The 11,753-nt window shown below is 41.9% G+C and overlaps 1 protein-coding gene across 1 annotated transcript; it reads right to left on the reverse strand.

The window, feature by feature from the left end:
* Positions 1–5,462: 5,462 nt before the first annotated feature.
* Positions 5,463–6,104, reverse strand: LOC308251906 (PRELI domain-containing protein 1, mitochondrial-like; the record flags this gene model as incomplete). Its single annotated transcript, XM_080675565.1, has 1 exon — positions 5,463–6,104. The coding sequence occupies one exon, from the start codon at positions 6,102–6,104 to the stop codon at positions 5,463–5,465; it is 642 nt and encodes a 213-aa protein (XP_080531691.1).
* Between the last annotated feature and the right edge of the window lie 5,649 nt (positions 6,105–11,753).

Here is an 11,753-nt window from a genome sequence, read left to right on the forward strand (position 1 = left end):
ATAGTCTTGCCGAAGATATCCTTTCAATTCTACTGTGGTTTAACGAACTACACCCAAACTAAGTGGCTTAAAACGACAATTTATTATTTCTCACCGTTCTGTGGATTGCCTGGTTCTTCGGCCTCACATGGTGTTGGCTAAGGTGCTGAGAATGGTGGGATGTCCAAAATGGCCTCACTCTAACAGATGGTGCTGCCTGCTAGCTGGAAGCTCAGCTGGGCTGTCAGCCAGGGGCCTTGCCTTCCTCCACTTGGGCCTTTCCACACAGATGCTCAGGCTTCCTCACAACATGGTGGTCTCAAGGGAGAAGGACTTTTTACTTATTGGACAGCTGAGATGTTTGGAGGGGACTGAGTATTAGGGTAGTTTCAGCTTTTGGATCACATTTTATAATGTACCATATAGTCTCTAGCTGGGAAACCATAGTCATATTTTGTCTTGCTAATTAAAACTGTATGATGCCCTGTCTGCTGTGGCTCAGTTGGTTGAGTGTCAGTCGTACCACACACCAAAATGTCGCCAGTTTGATTCCTGGTCAGGTTACATCCCCAGGTTGTGAGTTCAGTCCTGGACCGTACAGAAGGCAACCAATCAATGTATCTCTCTCACATCAAGGTTTCTCTCTCTCTCTCTCCTCCTCTCTCTCTAAAATCAATAAAAACATATTAAAAAAAACATAAAAAATAAAACATTCTGCTTCTTATAGATTTTGGTTAAAAACTGTATGATTAGAATTCTTTTAAAAAATATATTTTACTGCTTTCAGAGAGGAGGGGAGAGAAAGTGAGAGAGAGGGAGATTGAAACATCAATGATGAGAGAGAATCATCAATTGGCTGCCTCCTGCATGCCCTTCACTGGGGATGGAACCCACAACTCTGGTATGTACCCTGACCATGAATCGAACTTCAACCTCCTGGTTCATAGGTTGACACTCAACCACTGAGCCACACAGGCCAGGCAAGAATTTTGAGCAATAACAATAACAGCTGTGATTTTTTTTCTTAGACCTAGAAAATGAGCAAAGCTTCATTTCTCCTTTCGTGACTCGAATTTCTTTTTTCAGGGAGAAAACTACTACCTCTCACCAAGAATCCTCTTATTTTTCTGGGCACATGGCATATTTATCCTGGGTGCAAAATTTTTAAGTACCATTCCCCCTCCCCCATGCTAGTTATAGCACTTTTCTAACGCACTATCAAACACGAAAAAAGGGAGCATTGAAAGAATGATTGCACACAGGGGAAATGAAGAGCTCTTGCTTCTGACTCTATGGATATAAACACAGTCAATGGGAAATTATACTCACAGTTTTGTGTCCCCAAGAGAATGGAGAAAGGGAAACCTGAAAAACTGGCATGTTCACAAGTAAGAAACTGGAGTCAGTAAAATATGAAAGATACATAAACAAATAAAATACTGATAGATTTTTTTTTTTTTTAATGTAGCTTCTGGGGAAAAGCCATGTGGCCCTTACCACTATACCTATAGTCGTCCATTTTTAAGAAGTTGCATTGTAAGCATTATAATTCATTTTAAGAGACTTCTGTTTTCCCCAGGACTTATATCACAAAATTGCCAACTAAAAAATATCTGAAACTAAATATAAAGTTCCATTGGAAAATGTCGTTTTGGTGAGGACGTGGTTGATAAGGGAACCAATCCATGTGATTTTGTAAACATTGTATTATACTTGTACCCTTGTGTCTACTAGAAATTATATCTCCTTTTTGGAAAACTTTATATTTGCCATGGCTTCTGTATTGTATAGCACTTTGCCTACTTTTAATCACAACCTCCCCTTTCCAGACCATGGAAATTTCCTTCATATTTGAAGCTCCCAATGACTCCCTACAATGATGGAAATCATCCATATTTTCACTGCTTAAAACAGCAGCCTCTAGTCACATATGGTGACTGAGCACTTGAAATGTGGCTAGTGCAAATGAGGAAGAGAATTTTCAATTTCATTTTGTTTTAATTGCTTACAATTAAAATTTAAGTAGTTACATATGAGTAATAGCACAGCAGCCTAATGTCTCACTTGTAGCTCACTATAATTCTGCTCATCTCCTTTTCTCTAGAATTTGAAAAAACTGAACTTCAATATTCTAATTCACTAATGGGCTTTGCCCTACCATACAGTTTTTATTTGTAGCAATTTGATTAATGTCTGTCTGCCTCATTGGAACACAAGTTCCTTAGGGGCAAGGGCTGTGTTTGTTTGTTTTCTCACTTTTTTATTACATCCAGCACCTAGTCCAGTATCTGAAACATAATAGCTACTCAATTAATATATGAGTACATGAATGAATTTAAAAGTATCCATATGTTTTCGGTATAAATGAGAACTTCACTATTTTCTCTCTCTCTCTCTCTCTCTCTCTCTCTCTCTCTCTCTCTCTCTCTCTCTCTCTCCCTCCCTCTCTCCCTCCCTCCCTCCCTGTATATGTGATTGTGTGTGTGTCTGTGAGAGAGAGAGAGAGAGAGAGAGAGAGAGAGGAGAATCTAAAAATGTGGAGAGGAGACCAAGACCAGGTTATTAAAGGGAAATCAAGTTGACTGTAGAATACTTTGGAATCAAAACATTGGCTTTATTAATAAGATTTCTTAAGCATTTACCACATGCCAGACAGTATCTTAAGTACTTTATGAAAAGTATGTTATAGACTCCTCACAAAATGACCCTGTGGAATAAGTATTATTATTGTCACCATTTTTCATATGACATGGAGCACAAGCGGAGTAACCTACCCAAGGTCGTACAGCTAGTACCTAGTAGAGCAAGCGTTTAAATCCACACAGCCTGACTTCAGAGCCTACCTTCTTACCCGAAATGCTGCTTTTTTGTTTGATTGTGTCCATTTAGTGACAGAGGCCTCGTGACCTCAAGGGTCTGCATTAGGCTTTGGTCTGAATGTAAGCTTCAGTAAGCCAGTGTATCCTGGAGGTTTAGGCCTCTTTCCAAAGGTGCACGTAGACGAGGTGCGAATAGTGGGACCAAGGATAATATGTTATAAAAATCGGCACAGGATTCCTTTCCTCAAAAAGCCAAACAAAAATTTTGCCTTGTACATAATAAAGGTAAAATAAAACCTTTTCTTTAATAAACAAAACACAAAATAATCAACCCCCCTCCTCCAAATCTCTGGTGTAGTAAGAAAGACTAATGAAAACTAAGAGTTACAGTCTTACTGTGAATTAGCTAGTTTTATTCAACTTCCCCTGCTTTCCCTCTCCCCTCGCCTCATCTCTATCACATATTTATAGCTCCACAGAGAGTCCACAGTTGATATCCCCATTTAGTTGTTTCATGTACAGATACCTTATCTTCCTGTGAATTATACTCTGCTTGCCTGCCCTCACCTATCCCCACCCCCCAGATTCACTCTCCACCCTTTCTGCTCTGAATCCTGGAGCACTGACCTCTGTGGGTTACATCACTGGGTTCCCTCGCCCTCTAACTTCCAATAGGTTCAGCGGAAGCTTGGCACAGGTGTAGAAGGAAGAGCGGGAAGAGAGATTGGTGTATTTCTTCTTCGTCCTTCCCCCCCACTTTGGTGTGTACGTGTGTGTGTGTGTGTGTGTGTGTGTGTGTGTGTGTTTTATTGTCTAAAGTTTTACATATGTCCCCTTTTTCCCCAATTGACCCCCTCCCCCATCCCTTCCCAGCCTGGGCAAGCCCCCCACTTTGGTGCCATGCTCTTGCAATAGTTGCCGGACAGCCCCACAACGCCGTGGCTCCAGCACTCACTGGGATCTGTAACACTTTCTTCGCCTTGCCCTTCTTTGTCTAGGGACCTACGTTTTGACAAACGCTTGTTAGTCCCCGGGTGCCTCTACATACTTGTTTCCTTGAACTCTGCTCACATCCTTGTAAATAGTCCCTTTAGTAAATTATTTTCAGGAAATGGTTTCCATTAGGCTCCTGCCTTGATATATTTTCCTTCTAGCAGTCTTTTAAATTTCTTAAAGGCATGGAAGAGGCCAATACTTCCAAATAGATATAAAATTAAATAGGCCTCAGGTAGATTGTCCCAAAATTGGATGGGGAGATTTTATTGCTCTGTTTCCAACACTGTTCAGGGGAAAGAGACTCTGAATGTGGCAGAGGCTTGTCCCTATTATGTGTATCAGAGATAGTTTATCGGCCTTTTTTTAGCTCTTGAATGAAATGACCTCAAGGTTATTCATTCCCTTTGCCCTAGGACTCTGATCACAAGCAATCTTGTGATTACTAAATTGGTTTTCTAGGCAACTTGATCCAAAAAAAAGGGATACCTTGGAGGATGGACACCAACATTCCAGACCCTGAAAAAGTATAGACTTATATTCATCAAATTGGCATTTTTAAAGAAAGAAAAGAAAAAGAATAGTTTCTCATATGCATACTACCACCCACCTCTTTTTTTTTTTTTCTGGCTTGCATTCTACTATGTACCTTTTTTGGTACTGTTTGCAAATATTTCAGTTTTATTAAAATTCACATAGTTACTGGACAATTATTTACATAAAGTAGAATATCTATATCTATCTATCTACCTATTTCTTATTTGGCTTCAGTCTTGTGTAAAAATAAAAATTCCTGTTATGCTATAAATTGATCTGTATCTCTATTCTGATATTGTATTTATTCTCTGTCTTTCTTCCTGTTATAATAGAAGAATCATTTTTTCAGTCCCTCTCGCTATACTCCTTTTGCCCATTCTCTATTTAAAAAAAAATACATGTTTTTATTGATTTTAGAGAGAGAGGGAAAGAGAGAAACATATATGTGAGAGAGAAGCATTGATCAGTTGCCTCCCTTACACACCCAACTGGAGATTGAAGCCGAAACCTTCAAACAGGTGACCTTTCAGTGACCAAGTGAGCCACACCAGCCAGGGCCTCTCTTGTTGTTTGAAGGGCTTCCCTCTTCATTTATCTCCTTTCTCCCACAATTCTTTCTTCCTTCTCATTGAACATTCCCATTTGCATACATGCATGCTCTAGCATCTCCGGTTTTGGTAAAAACTCTCCCTTGACCATGTCCACCTCCAACTAGTACCTCTTTTGTCTTTTCATCAGCACAGCAAAACTTTTTTTTTAATTCAACAAATATTTATTGAGTGTCTATTATGAGCTAGATATTGTTCCAGATACTTGGGACACAGCAGAAAACAAAACAAAGGTCCCTGCCCTCAGGGAGCTTACAGTCTAGTGTTTATGACCACTTTGCCTGAATGCTGTCCGTGACCCTGGGCAAATCTCTCCTCAGCTATCCAATGCAGGAAGAAGCAGGCCTGGCCCAGACATGGATAATATGTCTGATGCACAGTAGATGACAAACAGATACCACCTCCAACCCACTACCCAGAGAGTAGATCAGGCTGGAAGTTGACCTTTAATAATAAAATACAGGGGGGAAGGCAGAGGGAGTGCAGCAGGTGGTGTGGTGTGCTGCCGCACCAGGGTCTGGGCTGGCTACACACACTGCTGCTGCTGCTGCTGCTGCTTCTTGGTGGCTGCCTGGCTGGCAAGGTCCTCGACCTTCTCTGTAGCTGCCAGTGCCGTCTCCTTTGCCCTCGCCTTGGCTTCCTTGGCTGTCTCACCAAGGGTTTTGGAAGGGGCCTCACCGTGCAGCTTGGCCAAGATGTATTCAAAACCCTTCACTGACTTGGTCACATTGCTTTTGAACCGGGCGAGACCAAATTCCTGGACAGCTCTGGAGACCCAGGCTTCCGGGTGGATTTCAGTCCAGCGGCTGTTACCAGAGTTCACACAGTAAACACATCGTTCCTCCACCACCATCAGCCGGGCGTGGTTGATGTTCCAGGTGAAGGTGGTCATGGTCTGGTTCTGTGGGTCCACAACAGAATCCTCCAGGATGTACACTGAGTGAGCAACATTGGCAGGAAATAGTCGCTCGGCCCCGCAGGGCATCCTGTTGGTCTTGGTCAGGAGTCTCCGGGACAGGAGCTTCTGGTCAGGGGTCACCTCCCGGTGCACTATGTCTTCAGTCAAGACATGTGTGCTATAGGGATTCGGGTACCGCTGCCAGAAGACAGCGAGCACTTGGTCCCAGGAACTCTGGAGCCCGCAGTGGCCCAGGAAATACTTCACCATTGTCCCGGCCGGGCGGGGTCAGCACCTGAGCAGCATCAGGGCTGCAGAGCCCAGGGGACACACGGAGGCCAGGCCATGGCTCGGCGCCCGCCCACTAGGCACCAGCTCAGTCACCGCCCCACTGCACCCCAACAGCAGCCGCCACCATGAGGAGTTGTTGGGGTGCCCGTCACTTCCAGCGCAGCACAGCAAAACTTTTTGGAGAAGTTGTTTATACTGGCTGTCGCCACTTCCTTACCTTACAATGGCTCCGTTCTGGCCTCCTTCCAGGAAGCTATCACTCTACTGAAACAGCTTTAGTCAAGATCATCAGTGACCTACATGTTGCTCAATTTTACTGCTTTCTCATCTTCCTCAGCCTCTTTTAAACACTGAACACAGTTGACCAGTCTCTCTCTCTCTCTCTCTCTCTCTCTCTCTCTCTCTCTCTCTCTCTCTCTCTCTCTCTCTTTCTCTCTCTCTCTCTGCTGGCAGCTGGTCCTCACCCTGAAGGGCCTCAACTCGTATTAACGGTTTTGTTATTGTCAAAATTACAAAGACAGAGGACTGCCAGGTACATTGAAGTTATGAGTAGCAGTGGTATCACACCACATCTGCAATAGCAAGGGCTGTCTTCTCAGGAAAGGAATTTTAAAGACATTGTCCAGCCAAGGCCCACACCTGGCCTCCTCTTAATCTCAGCCAGATTGCAAGGCAGGTATGAAACAGGTATGCTTATAGGTCAAAAACCAAGATACAGAATTTTGGTAGTGCTGATTCTTGAAGTAGTTTTTCTTTTTTTCTCTAGGAGGCAACTGATGGATGTTTCTCTCTCTCCCATCAATGTTTCTCTCTCTCTTTCTCCTTTCCTCTTCACAAGTCTCTTTTTAAAATGCTTTCTTTTCTTGGCTTCCATGATACCATTCTCTCCTTTTCTGACTCCTCCTTTATTCAACCTGTAAATGTTGGGTGGAACCAAGGTTAGGTTCTAGACTTGCACCGTACATGAATGGCTATTGAGCACTTGAAATGTGCTTAGTCTGAAATGAGATATGCTGTAAGCATAAAATACGCTCTGAATCTCAAAGATTTAGTTAAAAAAAAAAAAAGGATATAAGCCCTGGCTAGTGTGGCTCAAGGTTGGGCATTGTCCTATGCATCAAAAGGTTATTGGTTCAATTCCTGGCCAGGGCACATGTCCAGGTTGCAGGCTCGATCCCTGGTAGAGGGCATGTAGGAGGCAGCCAATCAATGTTTTTCTCTCTCTCTCTCCCTCTTCCTTTCTCTCTCTTTCAAAATCAATAAAAATATTTTTAAAAAGAATAGAAAATATCTCATTAAAATGTTCATATGATTATATTTTGAAATAATATTTGGATATATTGTTATTAAAATTAAAATTCATTCCATCTGTTTCTTTTTACCTTTTTAAAAAAATATTTTTTTATTGCCGAAACCGGTTTGGCTCAGTGGATAGAGCGTCGGCCTGTGGACTGAAGGGTCCCGGGTTCGATTCCGGTCAAGGGCATGTACCTTGGTTGCGGGCACATCCCCAGTGGGAGGTGTGCAGGAGGCAGCTGATCGATGTTTCTCTCCCATCGATGTTTCTGGCTCTCTGTCCCTCTCCCTTCCTCTCTGTAAAATATCAATAAAATATATTTTTTTAAAAATATATTTTTTTATTGATTTTGGAGAGGAAGGGAGCAGGAGAGAGAGAGAGAAACATTAGTGAAGAGAGAGAATCATTGATCAGCTGCCTCCTGCATGCCCCGATCTGGGGATTAAGCCTGCTCCCTGGGCATGTGCCCTGACCAAGAATCGAATTGTGACCTCCTGGTTCATAGGTCAATGCTCAACCACTGAGCCATGCCAGCTAGGCCTCTTTTTACCTTTTTGATGTGGCTACCAGAACATTCAAAATTACATATGTGGCTCACATATATTTCTATTGGACAGTGCTGTTCTAGATCCTCTTCCTTATCAACTTTCTCTTTTAATCATCTTATCTAGTTTCATAGTTTTAAATATCATCTATATGTTGACTCCCAAATGTAGAACTCTAACTCTGACCTCTCCTTTGAAGTCTACACTTACATCTCCAGCTGGTACTTAAATTTCCATTTAAATGTCTAACAGGTATCTCAGTATTAGCATGTCAAAAATGAAATTTCCTATAACCCCTAGCCTCATTATGTTACTTACTAAGTTTTTCATTTCAGTGAATGGGTTCATCACCTGTCCAGTTGCTCAAATGAAAAACTGAGTCATCCTTGATCACTCTACTTCCTTTACCCACTTGATCCAATCTTGGTTAGTTAGTTCCATCTTCAAATTATACCTTAAATTCTACCTATTCTTCTTCCTCTCCAGTGACACTACCTCAGTCTAAACCATTGTCACCTCCTGCCCAGACTACTATAACAGCTTCCTAACTGCTCTCTTTGCTTCCACTTTTGTACCAGGAGAGGGTGGGGATGGGGAGGAAGGGCTGGGGGGAAGGGGCAGGGGGAGGGGGGAAGAGAAACACATGGATAGATTGGTTGTCTCCTGCACCCACCCCTTCAGGGGCTAGGGATGGAACCTTCAAGTAAGGTATGTGCCCTTGATAGAGAATTGAACCTTCAGTGACAGGGTGGATGCTCTAACCACTTAGCAACACCGGCTAAAGCGGATCTCTTTTAAATATAAACCAGACCTTAATCATTCTACTTAAACCCTACAGTGACTTCCCATTGTACTTGGAATACAATCCAAACTTGCCATAGCTTGCAAGGCTCAGCATAAATCTGATCTTTACTTATCTCCCTAATCCCATTCCATGCCCTTGTTATAACAATCTCCAGCCTTACTGGCCTTTTTTTCATACTTTGATGTCTAGTTTGATATTGCCTCAGGCTCTCTCTTGGAATTCTTTTCTCTGCCTCAGCTGTTCTGCTCCCAGATTTGTGTGGCTAACTCCTCTTCATCCTTCAGACCTCAGCTCAAATATTGCCTCCTTAGCGAGACCAACCTTGCCAGTGTCATTCTGTCCTAGTCACTTTCAATCTAATCATACACATGCTTTCTTCCTTCCTCTTACTGCAATGTTTTATGTATTCATTTCCTTTTTTGTGTCCGTCTGCCCTTAAGAGTGTAAGCTGTTCAAGAAAGGGGCCTCATGTGCCTTATTTGCTCCTGCATTCTCAGCATCTGGTATAAGAAGCTTGGTCCAGAGTAGGCACTAAAAATAGTTTAGAGTGATAAACTGCAAAATAAATATTAATCAAATGGATTCTTTAAAAGAAAGAATGAATAAAACTATTTTCGGAATAAATAGCTTCATTTTGGAATGTCTCAGGAACTAAGGCATTGAGGACCTCGTATTTGCAGAGCTCTCATGTTTTCTGCTCTCACAATTGGGAGAGCTGAGAGGACAGTGAGACGCCGAGTCTAAGAGGCAAATGGGAGAGATGATATTAATGGGAAAAGTATTGGGGGTGAGTGGGAGGTCCAGGGCAAGCAAATCTAGTAATAGCTCCTGACTCTTAATTTTGCCTAGATTTTAGCTCTAGCAGGAGCCATGACTATTATTTCTTTAGTATGCATAGTAGGTTTTCAAGAAATTCTTTTTGGTAGGATGAATAAATAAATTTATGAATTGTAAAAACAAATGCAGGAAAAGGAAAGTCTTAAAAATTTTTGACCGTGGCTGATATTGTAAGTGTCTAGGAAGCAAATGAAAAAGAACGCGTAAACTAGAAATTATGAGATAGAAACAAGATTGAATTGGATACACAAAGTGAGAAGAGAGAGGAGAGAGAGGAGGGTTTAGGAATAAGAGAATAATTTCTCCTTCTCGTCCTGTTTCACGCCCCCAGAGTTGAATCAACCTCAAAGTTCCTGTTGACCTCAGGAGAGGATTCCAAATACACAAATCAGGAAAACAGAGGAAGGAAAATCTTTAAATGTTAGACACCAAAAAATCCAGCTTGAGGACATCTTATTTTTTTTTCAATCCAAATCAGATATGCTATGACATGTAAAAGAAAACTGATGATGGCGTGAAGCATGAGTGTGCTATCTGACTGTGATACTCAGGACAGATCTGTCTATGTCCAGATTGTACTTCTGCTGCGGTCTATTTTCAGGAGCTTCTGGATTTGTATCTAAAAGTGATATCTGGAAAAGAGATAACAATTTGTGCTCACATAGCACTTTTCATCCAAAGGTCTCAAAGCCCTTTACAAAGTAATAAGTATTATTATCCCAGATGGAACAACTCAGACAGAGGGGCTGCTGCCCTTTTCAGCAAATCGGGGAGTGGAAGCTCTTGGACTCCTGACATAGCTGTAGGCCATAAATTATTGAATCAGGCCCTCTCTTAATTGGGAGCAGGGACTACCAGTGATGTGACTTTTCTTTTTTTAATCTAAAGTAGGACATCAGGTTCTACTCTTAAGAATTTTAGCATGTGTTCAAAACGTATGAAAATGGGTAGTTTTAAAACTGCTGAATTTGGGGTAAAGTATGGCTACTGAAACTAAGAAAATTGGTTATTCTAGTCAGACTAATAATAGCTAAGATGTGCCAAGCATTATTCTAAGTGGGCTATATGTATTATTTTATTTAAGACTCATAACAATTTTAATAAAGTAGGAACTATGATCACTTTACTCATTTTATTCAGTTGAGCAAACCAAGACAGAAAGTGAAGTAATTAGGCCAAATATCACTTACGCAAGTGGCAGAACTAGAATTCAGAGGTAGGCAGTTTGAGTCCACTGCCCACACTCAGCCGGTTACTCTGTGCCAGGTACTGAGGAGCATTTTGCATGAATTATCTCACTGAATCCTCACAAAACCCCTAAGAGGTAGAACTATTACCCAGTTGTATTAGAGAAGGAAACTAAAGCTTAAAGGTGAAGTGACTTGCCCCAGCCCACGTTCCAGTAGGGGTAGAGCCAGGATTTTAAAATGTAGACAAAAGAGCGCTAGTGCTGTGTGACCCTGAGCAAATCAGAAATCTCTGTGGTCTCTATGTCTTCCTCTGTGAAAGGAGGGCATCAGGCCACAGTGATGCTAAAGTCCTTCCCAGTGCTAATCTTCTCAGATTCTCAGTATCTGTTTTCTACTTAGTTCCTTGCTTGAAAAACCCTTAGAGGAAAAGAAATTAACCACACGGAACCCGAGAGTGACTCTGGAAGCCAAATTTAGAAAACAGACCTCAAAAGGAGAAAAAAATAAGTTTGCAAAATGTCTTTCTTCAGAAAATGAGACTGTCCTGCAAAGTGTTTGGCTTGATTTGGGAGACTCTTTGACCGCAGAAAGGCCTTACACATCTCCCTAAGGAGCCAGTTCTCCTGGATGTAGTCAGTCATGTAACCGGGTTTAGTGGCCATTTCTGGCCACTGAATTGGCTGAAGCTGGAGGAAGTCCATCTTGTGTGGGAGGGATCTGGGAGAAGAAGCCAAGCTTTTTATGTGGGTGTTCTATCTTGAATTCAGAATGTCTATACCATTCTGTCTACTTCTGTTTTTGTTCTCAGTGATTATTACATAGTGACACAGCCCACTGCTACCATGAACCACTTTTTTTTTCACAAACTTGTGGGGAACCATAGTGGGTAGTGAACAGGTCTGGCTTCCATTTCTATGTGTGGTTCTGTTCAAAAGTGTGAGCTTGATCCAAAGG

The sequence above is a fragment of the Plecotus auritus genome (assembly GCF_963455305.1).
Source record: "Plecotus auritus genome assembly, chromosome: 6".
In the NCBI taxonomy this organism is placed as follows: Eukaryota; Metazoa; Chordata; class Mammalia; order Chiroptera; family Vespertilionidae; genus Plecotus; species Plecotus auritus.